Source organism: Empidonax traillii, unplaced genomic scaffold, assembly GCF_003031625.1.
Source record: "Empidonax traillii isolate 1590-97213 ecotype Southwest subspecies unplaced genomic scaffold, ASM303162v1 scaffold72:size2462915, whole genome shotgun sequence".
NCBI classification, from domain to species: Eukaryota; Metazoa; Chordata; class Aves; order Passeriformes; family Tyrannidae; genus Empidonax; species Empidonax traillii.
In genome coordinates, this window is record NW_020955265.1 from 2,013,570 (window position 1) to 2,038,282 (window position 24,713).

A 24,713-nucleotide genomic window follows, 5' to 3' on the forward strand; every position below is an offset into this window, starting at 1 on the left:
CTGTAATGGAGCATGCTCCTGGCAGGACCTGTGGAGCTCATGGAAGCTCATGGAGCCCACAGTGGAGCAGCCTTGCTGACAAGACTTGTGACCCCACAGTGGTCACTGCTGGAGCAGTCTGTACATTAGGGACAGTACCCTGTGGGAGGGTCCCCATGCTAGAACAGAGGAAGAGTCTGAGGAGTCCTCCCCCCGAGGAGGAAGCAGCAGCAGAGACAATGTGGGTTGAAGTGACTGCAACCTCCATTCCCCATCCTCCTGCACTGCTACGGGGAGGAGGTAAAGGATTCAGGAATGAAGCTGAGCCTGAGCAGAAGGGAGGAGGGGGGGAGGTGCATTTTAAGATCCTGTTTTAATTTTGATTATCCTACACAGGTTTCATTGGTAATAATTTAAACTAATTTCCCCAAGTTGAGTCAGTTTTCCCCATGATGACCATGGATGAGTGATCTCTTCCTGTCCTGATCTCTACCCACAGACCTTTTATTTTTTTCCCCCAATCCAGCTCAGGAGAGCAGTGACAGAACAGTTTTGATGGGCACCTGGCATTCCCCACCACGGTTATTCAGGTCTTTCCCTTTGTATCCATTTCTCTGTCCTTGCTGTGTGGGTCACTACCAGCAGTATCTGCTCAGGGGTCCGTCCTTTCTTCATGCTAAGGGGGCCATAGCAACCCATCTGCTGCTGGATTTTTTTATTTGGCATCTCCAGATGGACTGAGCTTAGCCTATCTTCTGGATGAGAGGTGAGGTACATCTTGCTAGTGGTCATTAAAGGGGTTACAGCTGAAGTGTCGAGCCATTCTCTGTGCAAACAATGCCAAGAGAGTGAGAGCAAGCAGGAGCTGCTTCACAGGATCTCTGCCAAGTTGGCCTTTCCTTGGATGATCTTTGGCAGGGCAGGTGTCAGAGCCACTCTGTAACAACAGCACAAAGCAAAGTGGAGCTAAATGTAGAGGTAAATGTGGGCCACTGCTTCTTTCAAGACTAAAGCCCTAAGCTGTCCAGGCCTTTGGACCTGATGTTCTCGCTGAAGATGAAACAAATGGAGCAGTGACAAGGTTAGAGAATCATTACGTTTATCCTTCAAAAGGAGCTTGGCAGCTGTGGTGCTTTTATATCTGTGAGACAGTTATATTTTATAAAATAAGTTACAGGCCTGTCCCTTTCTTTTTGGGAAATGTATTCCATTTTACTATTATTTGTTTCCTTGCAGAGCCAGCATGTATCATTCACAGTGTCACCAAAGAGATGCTGTCTGAGCTCTTAGCATAATCTTCATTTATCTCTGAGTAAAAGTCTTCTAAGTCTTTGCTTGTTTAGAAGTTTGAATTCAGACTTCAGGGTAAAACTAAAAGTAGTCACTGTGCTAAGTTAAGTAAGAGAAGCAGCATTTAATGAGCAGCACTTACTATGGTTGTTATGTGACAAAACTAAACAGGTTTGCAGAATAAATGAAATGTACCTACAATGTCTTTTTATTATAAATACAATACTTTCCAAAAAATGGTTTCCGTCTTAAAAGGCACTTCATTGTAATTGGTTTCTGTAAAGCCATCAGCATGAAGTGAAATCATCTCACACCAATACTTCTGTTAACATCTTTGATTTTATAAGTTGCAGAAGAGATCAAAATTCAGCTGTTAGTATTTTAGTAAGTAGCCTGTAAGCCTAACTAACACTGTGGCTTATTGCAAATTATAATTTGCAAACCTAGTTGTGATTTTTACCATGAAAGAAAATTTAATAATATTGAACTCAAGAAATAGGAAAGAGACTCTTTCTATGTATAATGTATGTTTCTATGTTGTTGCAGCCGGACTTTTTCCTCCCCTGTGCCTAATTTCTGATGTAGGTAAAATTAATGGAGGAACAGCATGTTCCCCTGAAATCACAGAATCGTAGAATGGTTTGGAAGACAGACATGAGAGATCTTGCTTTCTCTCTCGCTTTCAGAGATCTCAATTTCTGTCCTTCAGGTTATCAGAGACCAAGTAATAACGTAATTGAGATGTGGTTTTCCATTTTTTTTGCAAAGTTTATCAATGAGAATCTTTCACAGAAAGACACCCTAAGATGTAATTTTATGTATGTTTTTATTGGCTCTACTTTTCAGAGTTAGAGGAGATTTCTTTCTAGAGGTGTGTTTAAAATATTTAGGAAGATGTGAGCTTATTCTGTTCACCCTTTGGTGCAATTCAGGTAGCTGTGATAAGCACAGTATAGTACACAAAATAACAAATCCTGCCAACAAGCACAGTGGGAATTTAGCACTAAACTGCTCTACCAGTGCTGTTCCTTGGTGGCCCTGAGAATGAACAGAGTGGGTTCATGCGTGCCTGTAAAATACCACATGAATATGGAAACTCCTTGTCCTGCACAAAGGTCTGGGAACTGGAAAAGATTAATGGAACAAAGTAGATTATAGCTAAATGATTATTCATTTCAGTAAAGATATGCCATAATTATCTTAATTCATTTCACAGACAAAGCTAATTACATTTAATTGAGTTGTGACAAAACACAACAGCTTTTATAATGGCTAAGGTCTATTTATTTCTGTCCAGGCATTCAAAACATTTCTTTACAGAATAATGATCTTTTGTTTTGGAAGAAACCCATAAACATGTAAGGAAATAAGAAAGTTTTAAAGACTATCAGTGTCAAATAACTTTCTCTGAGGGATTTAAGAATTGTTATCTTAAAAAAAAAAAAAAAAGGCTTTTCATGAAGCATTCAAGGCATTAATTTTCATTGAACTACAGAATTTTGCCCAGGTAACATTAAAAAGAGAAATTAATTGCAGAGACTATGAATTTCCAGAGAAATTATGAACATGAAACTTGACACTACAAGTGAAATTTCTGAGATTTTTGGAATAACACTATGAATTTCTCTTTTGGAAATTCAGAAAATACTGTAAACGTGGCATCCTAGACCTTTTTTCAAATCTTTCCTTTGTAAAGATATTTCTTACAGAGAAAGAGGAAGTGCTCTGTCCTTTAATAATGATGGTGCTAGGAGTGAGTTCAGGTTCTTATTCTTTCTGTATGTCATCTGAATTGCTGTTTAGCAGATGATAACACTAGATATTTGTTTTTCTGGGTAAGTTCTTCCAGTTGGCCACCTATCTCAGATTCCCTATTAATTTCATTATCAATTTCATATTTGGTGAGTTGGACTGATTGCTGCTTGTAGATGTGCTTATGCGACACCTGCTTGCAGCATTGGAAATCTGTGAGAGCATCCAAGTAAGGAATCTGTCTGTTTCTCATACCATGAGAGACCTTTTTTTTTTTTTTTTAATGAGTGCACTGCTAACATATAAAACAAAAGAAAAAGTTTAGGAGATATGATGAAAATCACTGCCTGTAAATTGCTTTAACTCCACTTTTCAGTGTCTCACGTTATTCACCCAGTCTCACATTAGTTTTGCTTCTTAAACCATCCCTGGCTCTGACACAGGCCTTTTCTCTGCAACAGGCTGTCAGCCTTTCTTTATCTTTGAGCAAAATAACACTACCAAAGAGGACATAATTTTTTCATACCTGGCTTATAGTCTATTAATTTTACTCTACAACATTATCTCTCATTACTTCTAATATTAAGCTCAGAAACTATTTTTAAGTCTAAGATGCCTTGTAAAATAAAATACAATTGTCTTGATCTGTGTTGTTTTATTTGTTACTCTTGCTCATATAAAATTACCAAACAGGACTTTCTCTTTTAAATCCTTGCTTGTTAATCTTTCTTATGTGATAGACAACCAGATATGAAAGTAAATCTCAAATGAAATAAAATTTCCTCATAAAAATAAGAAAAATTAAGTTAATTTGAAATTTATGAAAATTTCTTGTCTGATAAACTAAACTGAGCTTCTTGATTTGTAGTCTAAGAGGAACAAGCAAGGGGAATAAAAAGATCTAGATATGAGAGGATCAGCTTTATTAGTAAAGGCAAGAATTATTCTCTAGTTGAGATTCAGGCAATCTGAATAGACTTAATAAAAGCTTATTTAAATGCTGGAATAAATGTATGATTATATGCCCAAATCTAACAGGAAAGATCTCATAAAGGGAATATGTAGAAAGAACTGTATTTACAGTCACTGTGCATCAGAAGTTTTAAAAAGAACTAGCTAAAGTGCAAAAATTATCAACAAGGTCATAATATATTGCTGACTTTGCTGCAGACCAGTCTAGAGATAAATTATCTATTAAGACTTACGAATATTTTCATCTTTAGTCCTGATGTATCACCACTAAGAGCACTAGATTTATGTTACTGTCTGTATCACTGATGGAAGCTTTGTTACCTGTATTTACAGTGAAAAGGCTTCTGGAATTTTTTTTAAGATGCCATATGAATCTCAAAACTGCTACTATGTCACAAGTAGATTAAGCTATAGAGGTAGCTTTTTAAAAGTCAGGAATATTTTAATTATCAAGGAATATTTGCATATTAACAAAATGCTATTTATATTTGCAGAGACAACCTTTTGTTTGCCTCACTATTTCTACTTTTTTTCTTTTTTCCTCCAGGGCACAATATAGAAGTATGATAGCAACCGGAGGAGTCATAACAGGACTGGCTGCCTTAAAAAGGCAAGACTCTGCCAGATCTCAGCAACATGTAAATCTTGCCACAGCACCAGCTTCTGCTGAGGAGAAAAAACCAGTTAGACGCCGGCCCAGGACAGATGTGGTAATTGTCAGGGGCAAAATCCGTCTCTATTCTCCGTCGGGTTTCTTTCTTGTTTTGGGAGTGCTTATTGCATTCTTTGGAATTGCAATGGCCATCCTTGGATACTGGCCCCAAAAGGAACAGCTTTTAGGGAAAGAAGATAATCTTTCTGTAAATGAAACCCAGATCTTGAGAAGCCAAGGAAGCATTTTACTTCGCTTCTTTGAACAGCACGTGCATTCAGATAAGATGAAAATGCTGGGCCCTTTTACTATGGGCATTGGAATCTTTATTTTTATTTGTGCAAATGCCATTCTGCATGAAAACCGTGACAAGGAAACAAAAATAATACACATGAGAGACATCTACTCCACTGTAATAGACATCCACACCCTGAGGATCAGGGAACAAAAGCAGCTGAGTGGTGCCTTCACTGGCTTGTTGGGGGAAGGAGAACTCAGGCACAGTGGGAGCTCGTGTGCATCACATCTGGCTGCGAACACAGTTGCGCCTTTCTCTGGCTTCAAGAGTAATCTTAGAATGGATAGTTCTGCTGAAGAAGATGAGATTACCCTCAATGAAGATAGAACCACTAGTAGCCTCCTGCCACCTCTGCTGACTGAACAATCCAGTTCAATCTTTGGACTTTACCCTCACTCTAGCAAGGCTTCAGATGACAAAAACACTAATTCTATAAAGTGTGAAACAAAATCCATTGTGTCATCTTCTATTAGTGCTTTCACACTGCCAGTAATTAAACTGAATAACTGTGTTATCGATGAGCCCAGTATAGACAACATAACTGAGGACTCAGAGATCACTAGGAGTCAGTCTAGAAATCTGTCAATGGATTCTCTGGCAATTCCACTAACTGATACCAATGAATCCTACAGACCGGCCGTTGCCATGCTGCCACGACACAATTCATTTGTGGACACTCCATCTGATCAGTTCAAATCTTCTATGACTCTCGGACCAAGCACAGGAAAGCTTTTATCTCCTGGTGCTGCCAGGAAACAGTTCGGTTCCAACACATCTTTGCATCTTCTGTCTTCACATTCTAAGTCCTTGGACTTGGACAGGGGTCCATCTATGCTCACTGTCCAAGCTGAACAAAGGAAACACCCCAGCTGGCCCAGACTGGATCGGAGCAACAGTAAAGGATATATGAAACTAGAAAACAAAGAGGATCCAATGGATAGGTTACTTGTGCCACAAGCAGCAGTCAAGAAAGACTTTACTAATAAGGAAAAGCTTCTTATGATATCAAGATCTCATAATAATTTGAGTTTTGAACATGATGAGTTTTTGAGTAACAACCTGAAGCGAGGAACTTCTGAAACAAGATTTTAATATTTAAATTGCAATTTAGAAGATGTCACACAGTATTTTTTAAAAAAGCATTTTGACAAGTGTTTCCTTTTCAGTGAGACTGTACCAGCCTGTTTTTAACCAAATGCTTAAGCCCATTAAAATTGGCTTGTGCAAACAGAAATCTTCACCTTTGTAATGCCAGGTTTCTTGTTGTAGTAACACACAGCTGCAATACTGTACATTATCATTGCTCAGACAGTTTTGTTACCACCTATTCCAATTATCCCTAAGTCATTATTTCTTTTGTTCTATACAAGCATGTTACTTTTTATCATTTTGACTCCAGGAGACTGCGTTAGGAAAAAAAGTTCAATTTACTTGCAAGTTGTCTTTATTTAAAGGCTTCAAGAGTCTGAAACAGAGCTTGCGGTCTAGAATGGGAAGTGACCAGGAGCACATACTGGAATTGTCAAATCCAGGCCTTTATTCCTAGGTGTTGTCTTTCATATGCAGTACATCTTGAACTGCAGTCTTGCCATTGTCATTGTGAGAAACTTGTTTACATATTGGGGTGGGTGGATAGAAAAGAGTGGGTATAATTAAAACAATTTTTTGTGAATTCATTGTACTTGATCAAGCTGAATACCGGTGTTGTGAATTATTAACTATGCTTCATACAATAATCTTTCTACATCCATTGTAACTTAATCATGTTATTCTGGAAAAGCATATATAAAGTAAGAAATCTGAAAATTCAGTTCTCTACACCACTTTGATTGGCAGAAGTTTTAAAATCAGAATAGAAAGATTCAATTAAAATCATAGGAACATGATGAAGACTAACTGGATTTTAGAAACACGATATATAATAAGATGATATTGAAGCATGCATCTGAAGACAATAATGGAAAATTAATGTATTGCCTTTCATTACAGTAGCAAGAAGCTAAATAACTAGATCTCCATGTTCAAAATACTGACACAAAGCATACAATTCATGTAGTAATATAGTAAGAAAACCCCTTGCCTAAATTATGATTTATATATTTCACATAAATGTTGGTATAATGGTTCACTGAAGGCTTTGCTGTGGCAATTTGCATTACAAGATTTTCCAAAAGGAAATGACATTTAAAACAGTGTTTTTCTCAGCAAAGCAAGCTTCACAGTTCACAGTTGTAGGCTATTGCTAAAGAGAAGGAGAATTTGAATGTGCAATATCAGAAGGTTTTCATGTATTTCATTAAGGTATTTAGGCCATGACCCTGCCATGACACCACGCTAGAGAATGTCACTTCAAGCTGCTAGGCTCACCTAACAGGATGTTGCTCTTACTTGGTTGAATTTGATATGTTCACTTAACCTAAATACTCAGGAATTATTTTTAATGGCTTTTCCCAAAAAGAATCAAGCTTTTTAAAATGTCGTTGTTCCTCAATTACTTTGGTTATAAAAGATCAAAGACAAAAATGCCCTCTCTTTTTTTTAAAATATTCCACTCCATATTTCAACAGTGCAATGTTTGTGTATCAGGAGCATTACTTGCTCAGTGAGTTGAGGCATAGTGTTAACTGTTAGAAACTCAAGCCTATATATTGTAACAGAGTTGGCTAAATATTTTGCTATGAAGCTTTTAATAACTTTCTGGTTTGTGTTCTTAAGACATTTGCTATTTTTTGCAATAAAATGTCTATCTACAGATATCTGTTGTAAGACCTGTTTTGTCCTCTATGATCTCAAATCTTACATATCAAAGTATAATGAGGTATCATAACATTGTATATACCACTGTGCTTAATTTATTAGTCTACCACTTCTTATTTTGTGATGACTAATTTCAGGAACATGCCTACACGTGTAAAGGCTGAATGATTTCTTTACCCATGTAATGTGAAATACATTCAAAGTGGTCTTGATAAAGGGAATTTTTGTATAAAAAGAACATCCTATTCTTTTTAGTTTGGCAGTAAAAATGGAAAACACTATCAAAGACATTAATGACGCAAGCTTTTTATTTCCTTAATAGCTACATTAAATGATAGCTTAAAATACTTTTTTTCACATACTATCATATGTGAGAATGGTGGTCCCTTTGGAAAAAAGTGGGGCATGAGCTTTTAATTGTAACATAGATAACAGTTAGCGAAAAATGTACCAATTAAAAAATGTAAAATTAAAAAATTTACCAAGGTAAAGCTACCAACTTAAACAAGGAGTCAAAATAGCACCATGCAAAGAAACTCTGTGGTTGACAGACCAACTACAAAAATATTCCCAAATTACCCTAAAATGTAGGCTTTCATTCAGATAATCACAGGACTGTTGAGGTTGAAAAGGACCTCTGGAGATTGTCATGTCCAACCCCCCTGCTTAAGCAGGGCCCCAGGACCATGTTGAGGTGGTTTCTGCATAACACCAAAGAGCGAGACCCCATAACCTCCCTGGGGAACCTGTGCCAGTTCTGGGTCTCCCTCACAGTGAAAGAGATTATCTGATGTTCAGAAGGACCCTTCTGTGTTTCAGTTTGTGTCCATTGCCACTTGTCCTGTCACTGGGCAACAGACTCTTTCCAGAGCCTGGCTCCTTCTTTTTTGCGCCTGCTTTAGATATTTATACACATTGATAAGATTGTCCTGAGAACTCTCAAGACTAAACAGTTCATCTCACTCAGCCATTCCTCATAGGAGAGGTGCTTCAGTCTCTTCATACACGGGGAGAGTCAGGAATCTTACAGGGGCCAAAGTGTGAGCAATGTGCAGTTGGCAGGTAAAGAACTGATGAAGACAAGAGCATGTGTCAACTAAATTGTATCATTAGGGTATAAATATCTTATTCAATCAGTTGCAGATTCACTTCACAGACTTTTTTTCTTATTATTTCATTTCCATTATTGATTCTCTGTGCAGCCCCACAATGAGCTTTTCATGTACACTACAGGGTGAAAAAGAAGCTAAAGTCAGGAAGTTTAAGACTAGTTTTGTCATCAGAGGAAATAATTGCGTAGCTACTACAAGCCTTTTCACAGAATAACTAAACCTTACATCTGTCTAGAGGAAATGTTATGGTACTGTGTCCTTTGTATATAGTAACTCCAGAAAAAAATAAATGCTTGCACAGTGAGTTAGCTCCTTCCTCTGTCTGAGACTATTAAAAAATATATTTTCTATTTTTTAGGTAAGCATCTTAATCAATACTTATGGATCACACTGATGTTTAGGTCTGACCCTCCTGGGCAAAGCTCATTTATTAGGCAAGTTTCATCAGGAAATAATGACTCACTCTGCTAGATAGAGTGATAGAGCATAGATGCTGGGTTACATTTTCTCTTCCAGGATTGACTCTATTTTACGTGAAATTGTAAAAGGTTGCTGAATAGAATCCTTGCAACAGGGACTGGATTCTTGCCAGGTTTATACTTTAACTTCTCCCCAGTGAGCCCAGTTTATTCTCACTGTGAGGCAATGAACCAAACCCTTCCTTGCAGAGCAGCGCCAAATTCAGCAGGAGGGACTGGCAAATGCTCCAGCTGCTCAACTGCACATGGCTTAATGGATGGGAAGGCATGAGCTTTCTCAGCAGTAAAAGGACCTCAGCACAGAGTTACCCATCCACATGGCTGTCATAAGGCTGGAGCTGTGTAAAGGATGGGAAAGTGAGTTGGCACCTCTAGTCTGGTTTTGAAAGAAAATGGAATTTAATGTCATTAACGGAGCACAATTTTTGAGGCTACCAGTTTTGGAGGTACACATCAACGACTGTCCTACCTCTTATATTACCTAAATAAATTTTTTTTGCAAGCATGTCAGAGTGCCATTCTCAGACCTATAGTTGATTTTGATTATCCTTAAAATGTAGCATTAATGATTAGTCCTTTAGTTTCTGCTTAGTGAAAATTGGGAAAGAGGACTAACCGACAAAAGCAGTTTTCTCCCTGAAAAGCTTTTCACGCAGCTTGTAGAGTTCCTTAATTGCTTTGTTCTTACACCCTTCAGTTATTTCTTTTTAAAAAGTCTTTTTCTGGCTCTTTCCAGGAACTTCTGCCTTCATTTTCCCAACACTCCTTTTTTTGGTTAATTTTCCTACTCATGCGGCATTGTGGTGAGCAAGTAGAAATCTTTTAGCAAGACTGTGCATATGTATATGCAAATGGAATAAATAGCCTATTGTGATGTAGGAGTGCTTCATTTAGTACGATTTAGCTACTCAAGGGTAAGTTCATGCCCTTTGTTTAAACCTTTTCAGATTAAACTTAGGAGTGAATTAATTGCAGTTATCATAGCTATTATGTTTAAGTTGCAGGCGACATTTATTATATGGCAAGAGTGGTTTGTACTTTAGAACTCCCTATTTCAAAATAACTTCACTGGAGTATTTTACACTTTCAGTAAAACCCAGTTTTTAATAGTACATTTGTCTGAATGACAGCTGGCAGAATTACAACCCCAAATTTCATAAGGAATGGAAATGCAATAGTTAGAAAACTTTTATTTTAGGATAAGTGAGTCTGCACAAGAGCTACCAAGTTGATCAGGGGCATGGAGCATCTCATGTATGAGGAAGGGCTGGGAGAATTGGGATTGTTTAGTCTGGAAAAGAGAAGTCTTCAGGGTGACGTAACTGCAGCCTTTTAGTACCTGAAGGGAACTTACAGGAGAGATGGGGCGAGACTATTTTCATGAGCATATAGTGACTGGACAAGGGGGAATGGGTTCAATTTGGAAGAGAGTAGGTTTAGTTTAGATATTAGGGGAAAATTCTTTACTTGAGGGTGGTGAGGCTCTGGAACATGTTGCCCTGAGAAGCTGTGGATGCACCATCCCTGGAAGTGTTCAAGGCCAGATTAGATGGGGCTCTGAGCAACCTGCTCTAGTTGAAAGTGTCCCTGCCCACAGCAGGGTGTTTGGAACTAGATGGTTTTCAAGGTCCCCTTCCAACCCAAACCAAATAAACAAAACCCAAAACCCAAAAAACCCCAAACTAACCAACAAACAAAACCAACAAAAAACCCCCAATCAAACAAAAAAAATTTCATTGAAATTGAAATATAAGACTCCACTGTATTTAGCAAAATATATGGATGTCCAATCTGTTGTCTTGGTTTTAATTCAGGTAGATAATGCTTTAGAGAAGAGTGATTTATAGTCACTGTGAGTTGTCCATAGGAAGAAACATAAACCATTGGTGCCCCTTATCAGTTTTTATTCCAGCTAGCATAATTGTTAAGGATAGCATTCACAGAAACTTCTAATATGTTTAGAAATCCCACCAAGTCCTTCAGTTCACTAATATTGTTTTTGCAAACTACGGCAGATTAATTAGGAGTTGCCAGGAAATATATTTCCTTTGTCAGTTGGTAATTCTTGTCATCACTGTGATCTCAACTACTCCCCTGTAAAAAAAAAATGTTCCAGGAATAACTTAATATCTATTGTAAATATATTGATATTTCAGGAAGGGAGTGTTTTTTTCATATATTTTAAAAAATTCATCACTTGATTTGCTCAGAGCTATCCTGTGATTCATTGTACAACCAATTTAGCACTTAGATCTTTTTGTTCTCAGAATAGGTTCCTACTTTGTAGAAATAACTGTATCTGTTCTGAGTCTTTTAATTATATGGGGTTTTTCACTTTTAATATTATATTCCATTTCATTTTGGCCCACTAGACAATTCAGTTTTCCTTCTGATCTCTTTTATACTGATGACATTTACCTACTCTGACTAAATGGGCAGTCAGTGCAACCCAAGAGGAATAGATCTGTGCTTGCTGCTAAGGTCTCATTGTCCATCCTGATTGCATTTTAGAGGGTTTACTTGACTAGCTCACACCTGGGCTGGTTGGCCCAAGACTGGAATATGTTATGGGCTCCTGAAGGACACCTCCTCATTTGTTTTCCTGTGAAAGGAGTCCAGTGTGTGCTGTAGGATTGCTCTTTGGTATGAACTCAAGTGTGGTACGTGACATCAACTTGGAGATTTGTTTCAAAGGAACACTACTGACCTGGAAAAAACATCTTGTTTAGCCACACCTTTAGTAACTTCTGAGAATTGCATCAACACAACTGTACATTTTTCTTAAATCTGACAATAAATGCCATTTGATAAGATTATTTTCACATCAGATCCTTTAAAAACTGCACTAATGACCCACCTGAAGCCTTATACATCTCCTACCAGCCCAACTTGTCACCTCATCATCTAATGGTTAATACTTCGCATATTTTGCCTCTGAATTCTCCAGCTTAAGGAATTATTTCAGATGTGCTACTATATGAAATACTTTGCTGAAGTCAGAGCTGATGAAATCTACAGCATATTTTGTCCCAAAAATTATTATTTCAAAAATAGACATCAGTTTAGTGTGGTATTATCTATATTTGGCACACCTACTCAGAATCTTACCCTATTTCCCATTTTAATTCTTGTCTTTAGTTCCCACACTCATTGTTCCATTACATATGTTTCCCCACTGTGTTTCCTTGCTTATGTTTGTTGTTTTTTTTTTTTTTTTTAATATCATTTTGGTGACACTGTCATTAATCCAGCTGTGTCTGGAGTTATCTCCAAAGGCTTCCTACAGTCAAGGTATACATTTGTGTGCTGTTGGTTTAAAAAAAAGGTCTCCCATACCTGAAAGCCAAAACACCAGTCTGGCTGATTTCAATAACTACTTTTCTTCTGAATTTGTCAAAACTTGTTCAAAACCAATCAACACTTTACTTGGAGTCCCATTGTAATTTACTCTTTTTGTATAAAGCTAACTGGATCAGCTTATGAGCATTTAAGTTTCTTGGAGCATTGTACCTGTGACACAGGCAGTGTTTAACAAAAGCCAGCTGGTATTTGCTACAGCAATTTTTTGTGGTAGAGATCTGTTGGCTCTTGTAACTAGGGATATCTCTACTCAATTGTCACAACCACCATTTGCTCAGTTGTTTGTTTGTTTGTTTTTTTCTGGGAAATTAATTTTTATACAAAGCAAAGGTAAAATTTCAAGGTAAAAACAATATTTAACTTGACCAACAATGATCAGTATACTTCTACATTTTAACTCAGTTATCACAGGGAAAAATATTCCTGTGTCTTCTACCTACTTATCTTGATTGTCTGGAGGTCTTAAATGTTTGCCCAATATAATTCTGCAAACGGTGAGCCAAAACTATGTGTCAAAGATGAGAGTATAACACTGTGGTGTGAACTTAATGGAATATACTTTCAGTAATAACCTCTATAGTTTCCTTAGTACAGTCACAAAATTTCATTTTTTAGTCTGCTAAACATGTATTTTCACTGAGAAGAGGCTTGCTTTTCTTTGTAAGTGCAGTCTTGAAATGATTATCATACTTCACCTACCTCTTTTCAGGGTGCATTTCTTAGCATTTTTGAGAAATAATTATAAATTTAGGCATGTCCTATTCCACCTTGAAGGAATGTTGCTCCAGTTTGTTGTGATTACTGTCTTTACTGTAGTCACTAATTTTTCAACAGTCTTGATTGATTGAAATAAAAATATGTGAGTGAAAAAAAGGAAAATCAACTACTATCACACAGAGGGTACAATACAGTTAAACTCATCTGGCACCTGTAGAGAATTCATTATCATTTTAACAGATGGGAAGCACTCTGATATATGATGTGAGCATATTGTATTATCTCCAGCAAACAAGTGTTCCTTATTATTTCTTTATGGAGACTAGGAGGAGGATTAGATTTATAACTTAATTAAATGTCAGTACCCTTTGATTCCTCTGTAGAGGAGTCAGGTGAATACAATATATTAGGAGGGGTTAGGAATTAATGAAATGGACATTAGATTCTCATTAAACTATACTTTCTAAATCTATATGCCTTATAATTAAGACTGAAATGAAGGGTTCTTTCTCATTGTCAGGGAAAACAGTTCTGGTCATTCTGCTAAGGAAGAAAATATACCTGTTTCTTGTCCACTGAATTTTTGAATGAATGCTTTTGTTCTTATGACATTGTTATTGTTATAAGAATATTGACCTATCTCACTGTTATATAGACTGAGAGATTTGAAAGTTTTTCATGCCTTATCTTAATACTTCATTTTACTCTTCACTCTCCTTTTGCATGTAGAACAGGTTAGGGTATTTCTGGAAGTCCTGAAGAAGTCTCTGATATTTACAGTTGCACCTATATCCCTTTACAGCAATGCTTTAGTCTCTGGTCTCGTAATTGGTGTAAGATGAGGAAATCTTGCCTACCATCATAAGGGACAGATTCCCTCTCCCTTATTTCTTGCCACCCTTTCTTCTATAATGCTACTCCCTAAGCAGTGGGGAAAAAAAAACTATCAGCAGAAGGGGCTACAGCAGCAAAAATTTGTAGGAAACAACCAACAGTAGCAAAACAGATACTGCATCAGAGATCTGGTCTACTTCAAGGCTTACCTGTGTAAGGGCAGAGGTAGAGCCAGACTGCCATGGGGACAGACTGATTTCAGCTGACTGTGAACTGCACTGTCTCTTCATAATAACACACTGACTCAGATGAATTGTAGTTTCTGACAGCACTAATAGTCCAGTGGGTTTTAGAGAAACGTAGTGGACAGGCTGTGGCTTCTATATCTGGTCTGATAATGAAACCTTGGAAATCTATGAAATACCTATGATTTTCTGTCTGTATTTACTCTTGTAAATGTCTTTCAAGCGTCCAGTTTCTTGGTGATTATCTATGAATGAGCACAACATTTACAGAAATCAAAACCCATTCCTGAAAAGAGAAGCGAGAAGAAAATTTTCTTGGTCACTGTAAGTCATTTATTCAGCTTCTGTTCTGTTGCTAAAGGTAGGCATGGGTGCTTCTCAATGACTGTGTGTTCATAATAGTCAGTTACTTTCTCCTCTGAGACCTGCACATCTTAATTAGTTGATGTTATAAGCAGTTTTCCAGTCCTAAAGCAGATGGGAAAAAATATACTCCTGAGCTCTTCTGTGTCTTACTGTCTTCCAGAACACAATGAAAGGTTTATTTTTAAAAATTAAATTATTTAATTTGAGTCGTGTGCTAGATCTTATATGCATATGAATTTACAGACATAAGCATATACATATATATACACAACGTTTGTTACTGGATCTGGAAGCTGATATACTACAGAGCATTCTGCTTTTGTTGCTCAGCAAAGATAAACATGGTGGTGCAAGCATGGTGCAAAGTAAGTGGGGAGAGGAAGATGCCTGTGTCCAAAATGATGGGCTGCCTTTATTCACTCCTGCCTCAGTAGAAGTAAGCACAATATAAATCATTAAAGCAAAGACTTAGAAAAGTGTGAAAATTATTGAGATTAAAGTGCCATAAAAAGGGGGCTAGCATCCCAAGTCTGAGTCTGGGAGGACGAAGCCTAATATAACATCAAATCGAGTCTTGAAGAATTCAAGCTATTCAGAATTATCCAATGCTCTGACTTTTAAAAACAAGGTGACATCTCTGATTTTATCATTGTTCGAGAACCCCAGAAAAAATAAAAGGTTAGTACATTGAATCGGGAAGAGATTCATTGCTGGCAGCAGACTCGGACAGACCATTACGAACACGTTTCCACTCTTATCACATACGATCACAGATGGAGTGATGCTCTTTCCTCATAAGGGAAATAAGGGGAATATGTAAGTAGAATATGTAGTATCAATATATTTATTGCTATCAAAAGCACTTTAACAAAGTTTGATAGTGAATGTGACCATGGTCTAACAAAATTCAATGGCAAGGTACACTTGGTTATTTACTGCACAGAGGACAGGACAAGGCAAAGCTGTTAAGGGGAGACCCTCCTGTTGAGTCATGAGATTCAGGAAGGACTCTCTTGTGTTCCAAACTCTTTCTCAGAGGGGAGTTTAGGTATTATATCCAGAATTAGTCAACAGTTTATGTCTAAAGGGTTATATGTGCACAACCAATCCTTTATATCACTTAGCTTGTATTTCAAAGAAGTTTAGCATTACTTACCAAGAATCTGTTGTGGCACGGAATCTCTCAACCTCGAGAAGTAACCTTCAGAGTTATCCCTGCTCACAGGGAGATCCTGGCACAGAACCATGCAGGAAAGCTTAACAGGCCCTGGGCTGTCCACTATTTACAGAGTAAGATGATTGACTTAGAATCATATTGGCATACCAGCAAGATGTCTGGGTCACCATTCCTGGTAGCCCTTGTCTGCCATCCTTCAAAGTCCAGAGTAAGCTGGATGCAGCCATCACAGCCTCTACTGGTGGTTATGACACAAGCAGGGGAGGAACACACCACCACAAACACTATTAAGAAAAAGCAAAAAGGACTTTAAAAGACATGAGCTCCTTAATATGTGGTATAAATCATTATTAAGATACATGTTTCTGAATTCCCCATCGGAGAAGAAATCATTACTCCTTTCTTTTGACGTCCTGGAACTGACACCTCTGTGCTGGATGGACAGTGATATGAGCCACTGGACTTCCCAACACACATTTGCAGCCTCTTTGAGTCAGGTCTCTGAGAAGACATGGGGCTCTTTGCAGAGTGATTATTTATCAACATAAACAGAAAATTCTGTGCAATCACACTAGTTTATCTTCTTCACTTCCCTGACATCAGGAATGTGTATCACAGTACAGAAGCTCCATACGTGCAGATATGTTGGTACCTGTCTTTGCCAGTATATTTAGTTGCTGGTAGCTTGAGAGGCATTTAAATGCATCTGTATTGTAATAGAACAATGATTTGCAACATAAAAATTGAAATTTATATAAAAGATAGCCATGCAAGCCTCAGGCATAGTCCTTGCTTTTCAAATGCAGTTGAAAAGTATCTGGTAGGAGAAAAGTATCAGCTTCAGCTGACACAGGCCAGGTATGTGGATTGCAAAACTCTATGACACGCAATATACTAGCCTGGATCATGGTTATAGACTTGGTTTATGGAAAAAAAGACTGTTCTTTTCACTGAACTCAGCAAATAATTAATTAATCCTAGCTAATCTTATTTGCAAGGATATTACTCACATTTGGTTTTGATAATATCAACACTTAAAATTACTTTCACCACTGGTACCAGGATAAGCAATGTGAGTACTGATGGCAAAAACATACACAGATCATGATCACAGCTCAGCTGACCTTAATTTTCAAATTAGTATATGCAGAAAAGAAAAACTGCCTTTCATTCAGTTTAGACTTCTTCATGTTATCTATCTAAGAAAAGCTTTTGTATTTAATAAAATATAGCTGCAGAATAAACAAACACATGCAATGGGAGACAAAAAGGATTTGTGTTATTTAAAACCTGAGCACAGCAAGATATGAAGAGGATACTGAGTTTTTTGAAAGGGAAAATTCAATCTGCTGAAGTTGACAGATTCTCTGTAGCTACTTAAGATTACCCAGGCTGAGTGCTATGACAAGGATTATGGTTCATTCCTAGGTGTTCAGAAAGCTCAGCTATAACCTGCAAAAATGTTTACCTGAGTATCCTCCTTAGCAGCCCAGGGCCTGGTTTAGTGAAGTGCTTGGCTTTCATTGCCTGTAGATTGCTTTCTTTCTGAATGAGTGTCTGCTAGTATAAAAATTTAAGTTATAAGTCAGTTTAAAGCTGCAGACATTTGGAGGACACACATGGTCATGTTTTCATTGCCTTTCCTCGCTTCTCCCCTTAAGATAGTGTAGCCTTTTTGTCTTACATTTTCAAGGGTATAGAAGCAAACAACGCCACAGAGGAATAAAAATTAAATAACTTTTAAAACCAGCTTCTCTGTGATGAAGCTCTGTCACAGAATTTGTAGATATTGAATGAAAATTGTTTTGGAAGACTCATACCTCATGTCAAAAACTACATTCCTTGAATGAATTCTGAATAGATTGGCTATAGTGAAAAGACATAAATATCACTAGCTGACAGAATTAGGCACATACCATTTTAGTGAGTGGATAAATTGTATGGACAAGTTTAAAATAAGGATTTTTCTTCTTTTTTTATTTGTAGAACAGAAACTACTGGAAAAATGTGTCCTGGCCCCCTCTTTGCTGCATTCAACTGCTTGAAATACATTTCTTTTAAAATTTTTGGAGCTGGTGAGAAGAGTTAGAATGGCAGTCTTATTTTCATAAAAATGTAGGCTTTTCCATATCTGTTCCTCAATAAGCATCTGCTCTATTTGAAGGAAAGTATCCCCAGAATACAAATCCAACTGTCCTATTGTTTTAATGCCTTTCTAATACTAAGGAGTAACTTAATAACTAAAGTTAGTGATAAAATGAATATGATAAGAAATAGTCTAAAACAGATTGAAGATCCTTTAGTTATTTCATATATGCTGCTAAACTGTAAGGGGTAATAGTGCTTTATTATCTTAGGAACAGTAGGTACACGGGTAACTTTACAAAAGTGAAACAAGCTTCTGTTCAACATCTGTGTTTTGTATAACACAGTTTACATCAGTATTGAGTACGGTTCTTCATATAGTCAGCCGTGTCTCCTGCAAATCCAGTAGCTGAAACTACAACTGATACATTTGTCTTAAAATGACATTTAATTTCTAGTAGAATTGTCTAGAAAATGGCTGTTTCTGGACTTCTAGCTAATAACATGGGAAAAGCTGAACAGTGTCAGAAAAGGCAATATCAACAGGATTAGCATGATCCAAACCCTGAACTTATTAAGTTTCAACTTAAGCTTGTCTCTCTCTCTCTGAATCAACACAGTTCAATTTACATTAAATTCCTTAAGGTTTCTTTTGTTACTCAAGCCTGTGGGCATCATCCTTAAGCTTAGGATGTAGTACATGCCTTTTTCAGTATGAAGGAACCATCTGGTTTTTCTCCTACTCAAGTAATACTGACAAAGAACATATATATCTGCAGCAATGTTATCTAAAAGGAAAACAACATTTGCTTTCTCCAAGGAACATAAATAACATATTGGAAAGTATATGAACATCCACAGCATGCTTGTGGTTGGATATAGCAGGAATGTAACTGGTTACAGTAACAAAATTTCAATGTTCTATTGGTAGGAATTGAGGTTTATATTTCCTTTTCTCTTAGCCCTGTCACCTTTCTGTGTTTCCCGCCATGGTAAATGTTGGCTTTAACAAATAAGAAAATGAGAGGGAATAATTTTGCACCACAGACTTTCTAAATCCTTCCTATTTCAGACACTTGCCATTCCAGTTTCTACCCTTAAAATAACTGTCTTTTCCTCCTGACTTTGACTACCCTTTTCAAACTATATTTTCAGCAGGAACAGCAGCATCCCTAGTTGCTCATGAGGGAGAAGGGATTTAATAGACACTTAAGAAAATGCAGCAATGTCAGTGGCATGGCATAAAACTCAGTCAGAGCAGTATGCCTGGTGCACTACTTCTTGCAGTGAAGCCTTTCCATTGCAAGAATGGCCAAGGTAATTTTTCTATGCCGTTCTACCTCTCTTACAGAATTATCCTTCATAGCCTGCACCTTACAACAGTGAGATCACAAGCCTCAGGCTACAGATTTCCTTAGCACAAAGGTGCCACTAAAGACAATGCATGCCTGAAAACACATTAGTAACTGTTGAAGATGTCTTTGTAGAATCCAAAATACAAGTTCATTTTGTTCTTAAAGGAATGAGCAAAGGAAGAAATCTGGCTTTGCAGCACCTTCAGAAAGTTAAACCGAATAGTTTCTGTGGAGTTCACAGAACTGTATTACTACGAGCACTCATAAACCAAGAACTGATGCTATTGGCAGTATTTCTAACACAGCCACAACAAAACCCTAAAACACCTTATACGCAAACAACAGGGCATTGCTCACATTTCATATTAAAAAGAGCAGAAGTCTATTCAGTTAATTTTCTCTTGTTTTACTTTAGCTTGCTTCAAATGTGTGTGGTTTGCTTAGTATTTAGGTCCCTTGCAGATACTTGCCTGGCACTGCCTGATTTCCTGAAAGAAAAACCTTACCCAAAACTCAGTAATGGTCATGAGGAAGGTGGCCACAGAATAGGCTTCTCTCCTCTGTGGAGAGTCCTGGCAGTGAAGGACAGGGTCTACAAACTGACTTCAATTTCATCATCAGGATTGTTTGGAGTGTGATCACAGCCTATACTGGCATAGGGACACGGAGGGAGGCTGATCTCTTTAATAGGAATCATCCTTGCTCCCTCCACATGCAGTATGTTTATTTTCCTTCACTCCTTTTATGAAAATAAGACAACGATAAAATAGTGAATAAGAGTGAAAGTAAGAGAAATAAATCATAAAATATTAAAATGGAGTAACTGAAAAGTACATGTTTCTCTGAAAATGTTTATTTCAAAAGAGAAAAGGAATTTCTGGGTTTTATTTTGGTTCCACACAAAGCTGTTGAATAAAGGGATACTTCGCATTTTTGTTTGTTTGTTTTTCTATTTTTGAAGAAGCACAGGATCTTCACTCCTCTCACATCCTCTTCACATCAATCAATTTCAATACACATTTTTCTATAAATACCACAGCAGGTTAGAAATGGAACTGGACATGAAGTTCTGCAGCAGCCAGCCAAGGAGTGAGAAGCTTGTTGTGTGGGGAGAGTGAAAATGGAGGGAAAATTGCCAGAGAAGATCAGAAGTATATGGAAAAATGAACGGACCAACCAATTGCAGAAAATGCATATTTTTTTTTCTTAAAGGTAGGTGTCATCTCTCAAGAGGCAATACAGGCAACTGAGACAGAAAAAAAGGTAAGATAGTTCTCCTCCCGGCCCTCATATCCCTAGACCTCGGTGACAAACACCATTGACAACTACATCTGTGCAGAACTGTGTCTCTCCTAACCAGGCAGTAAGCCTAGGGAATCAACAAAGATACAACAGATTATTGCAGAAGCTTAGCCTGACAAAAATCAGCACCAGCAGATGATTTCAAGCCTAGAGATAGCAGAAGTGCCTGAGGTTTCTGTTGCCCCAGATTATGAACCGGGTGGGAGTCTGGTGACAATAAACTGGACAGGTTGCTGAGCAAGCAAGAAAGCTGTCAGAGGAGTGACTCTCCATGGAAAGGGTACAAGCTGGCCCAGAACAGAACTAACAGGGCTCTGTGAAAGACAGTGACCTAGTAGAGAGTTGGCAGTTATGTACTTTTGGAAATGGGGGAGTTGAGGGTTGCTGGAAGAGTCCTGGTAAGCAGTAGGAGTTAAAGAACTGTCTACTGTAACTGGTCTTACCATATTGCCAATTGTCATGGTTTGATTGTAAATCCTGCAGTATTTGGAGACTAATGCTCTTCCCTTTGTGGCAATATATGTTCTTGCTGGAGGGGAAAACAAACCCTTAGACAATCCCTTTGTTCTTTACCCTCTGTCTTGCCAAAACTCCTGGATATGTTGCTTGAGCATAATCTCTGTACTCACAAGCCAAAAACTATGAGAAAAAGCTTAAATTTGTAAATTTTAGAAGTTATTTGTAAAATACTTGAAAATTTTCGAAGGGAGACTCTTGATTTTTTTGAACTTCATTTTGATGACCTCGATTTGGAGACAACTGGGGCCAGCTATAAAAGCTCAACTTCAGGAGCTTAGCTTCTTGTGGAACCAGGGAACCCCTTGCTGAGCCAGTACACTCAGAGAAAACCTACATGTTCATCTGATGTGGAAAATGTAATAGGTGTCCCACCAGTGAGTATGAATCTGTCGTGTGGCTGCACATGGAGATGACAAGTGGGATTTGTAATGTCTAGCTGAGTGGATTCACCATGTGACTGTAGGTGTTTGTGGAGAGATTCCTACTATAATACCTTTTCCAGCAGTTCTTGCTTTTATTTCTTTAGTGTTCTTATAAGACAACATGGAAGAGAGAACAGAAAAGAAGAGAAATTTCATTTCAAAATGTAGTTTCTGTGCTTTTGTGTAGAAATAGGGAAAACAGTGATGTTTCTCATGGTGCAATATTTGTTTCAGGGCTGTATTTCACAATGATATGGTACCCTAGTCAGAAGTGACTGATGACAGGATTTGGCAGGAATGAAGACCTGTGCTAAGAACCATTTAATTCAGTGGCTGTCAGATCAAAACACGGAGTGGCTGAATGCAACAGGGTAAAAGCAGAAATTTCTTAGATGTCTAAGGTTTTCTCATTCTCTTTCTTTGTCTTCTAGATCATCTATTTATTGAACCTCTTTTTGCAACAAAGCAATGTCAAAAAGGGACATCAGACTAGTGAGATAGGAAAAAGGAAGAGCGTTTGCCTCCCAGGTGTAGGTTTGCCTGCATAACTCCAGTGATCAGCAGAAACGTTTAAGTAGCTACAGACCCCTGACTTACCAGGTTTTCAAGCAAGGCGTCTCAGTATTTGTTTAACACTGTCAGGTATGCAGGAACCTGCAGGGACCCTATGGACTCCCATGCCTGTAACATTTTGTGTGGTATTTTCTGCCTGGGTCCAGATGTGTGACCCTCGTAGACTGCCATAACACATTCCTGATGCACACACCAGATGTACACAAGCATGCCAGACTGCAAAGGGGCCCCATCCTGGGAAACGAGGGGTTCTGTTCTGCTTCTGTCCTAGTTCACAATTTGAATGCCTGCTTTAGCTGGTGCTGGTGGCTGAGGGCTGATATGAATAGAGTAAGCACTCTTAAATAGACGCATTCACTGCCATTTCTGTCTACACTGCCCCGAAATCTGGCCTGCCTTTGCTCTTGGTAGACAGGGAAGCTCCTAAGCAACTGCTGCTTGATTGCGAAATATACGTTTTTACCCACAGAGGGTGCCTTCCTGCCTTGCAGGCTTCATGAGAGCCTTCAACCCCCCAGTGGACAGAGAAAACAACACCACACAGGGACATCACAAAGATTATATAAATAGCTGAGAGACCCCGGGGCAGAGAGGATTATGTATATGCTGGGTTTTGGGGCAACCATATTTGGAAAGGATGGTTCTTATGTAAGAAACATAACTTAAAGTATCAGTACATCTGTATCTTGATTTCCCCTGCAAATACAGAATGCAAGAAAGCATTTTGCACAGAAGGAGTATACTGTCACAGTATGGGGAGTGTAACAGCAAACACATCCCAAAGTGAGGCACAGAGTGGAGTCTCTTTTCCCATGTGGCAGGGTCCTGAAAGGCTCACAGGCTCTTGCAGGACCCAGAGACACCACCCCCAGCTCAGGGTGGTACAGTCACCTACTTGAGGCTGATTCTCCTGCAGATTGCAGAAGAAAAGTCGTAAGAAAGATAGCAAAGCCTAATTATTATTTGTAAGTGAATGGAAGATTAAAAGATGAAGAGGAATAATGCTGTAATCAACTAAAAAGGACAGTTGTTTTCTGTTAAACATATGCATACCTTTGACATCTTGTTCTCATGACTAAGGCAAGTGAGAAATTCTGGTGAGTTTCTAAATACCTCAAGGGAGAAACCAGCTTCTGCCTGTCAGTCAAGGCAGAAGTCTGTTTGAAAGGTCATATTAGAGACTTGGGTAAAGAACCATAAAAACGGCTGACTTGATAGCATATTGATCAGCCCTTCCCACGGTGAGTTTCCTTTCTGTCTTTTGGGAATCAAGCCCCTGGGTTCCTTTCTTGAAGACTCCTTCTCAACCATTCACCTTATAGCTTAAGTGGATGTACAGCTGATCTGCTGTCTAATTGCTGATCCTGTTTGCCAATTTTCCTAACTTTAACTAGGCAGCATCCATAGCACTCCAACTGCTCATATCAAGCAACAAGAAAAAAGTGTTATTCCTCTCTTTGTGTTTTCTCAAAAAAATGAATATTCTGTACCCCTTCTGCTATCTCTTTGAATATGAGATTTTAAATGACTCAGACACTAAGATTTATACTGGTAAGAAAAGACTTGGGGCTATACTTTTGTTATTCACAGCAGAGGCCAGAGATCTGTTCTTAGCCCATGGAAGGATGTTTGATGTGCAAGTGCTACAGCATGACTGCAATGGAATCTTTTCCATTTTATCAGCATTTTTTGTTGAGCCCTTTCTACATTACTAAGCCTCTGGGAACACAGCTGGAATTTACAGACATACCACTGGAAATTTGCCTACAGATCTGATGTTATACAAGCACAAGAAGCAAAATTGCCTGTATATGGGTGAAACTAAATTTACATGGTACGCTGTTGTTTTTTAAGGCAGCAGTGAGAGACAGGCACCTACATACCTGAAAAAGTTTAGGTCTTGGTCGAATTTTACTGTCTAAACTGTGCTCCAGAATTTGAGCATAAGCTCTGCAAGAACAGGTGGGAAGAGTTCCTCTGACTCTTTAGCAGGGATGCCTATGCATACTAAACACAGAATTAACACAGAATTGACACTTCTGCTCTTGTGCAAGAATTTTTTCAGTCTATTCCTGACCAATATTACAGACTGGTGTAGCCACCTAGGCAAGAATATGGTCTTATGTCCTTATGCTCGTATCAGTAGTAGCATGACCTTGATGCAGCTCACATACATCCAAACATCGTGCACAAAGAGCATAAAGTTGTCACACACCTTTGCTAGTTGCTACAGAGTGTATTGTGCTGGGAACATACGTTTCTTTCCTGGACAACACAATGAAATTTCTTGAAGGCAGAAAGCTATTTTTTGCTGAGAAAAGTTTGCTTTTCTCTTCGCCTTTTATTTGTATGAATTTAAAAATTCCTTTATGTCTGATTAAAAAACAGAAAAAGTGGAGGAAACCCTGCTTATGATGCTGTTTGCCAATATGTTTCTTTCCTGTGGGGTATGCTTTTTCTTCGGGTA

The 24,713-nt window shown here is 38.1% G+C and overlaps 1 protein-coding gene across 1 annotated transcript in view; it reads left to right on the plus strand.

Moving 5' to 3' along the window:
* TMEM200A (transmembrane protein 200A) overlaps positions 1 to 7,923 on the plus strand; it is a 48,406-nt gene extending 40,483 nt beyond the window's left edge. The window contains exon 2 of the mRNA XM_027880574.1: positions 4,541 to 7,923. Within this exon, the coding sequence (XP_027736375.1) occupies positions 4,557 to 6,035 (1,479 nt within the window). The 5' untranslated portion in view covers positions 4,541 to 4,556 and the 3' untranslated portion in view covers positions 6,036 to 7,923. The remainder of the gene's footprint in view (positions 1 to 4,540) is intronic.
* Positions 7,924 to 24,713: the final 16,790 nt, after the last annotated feature.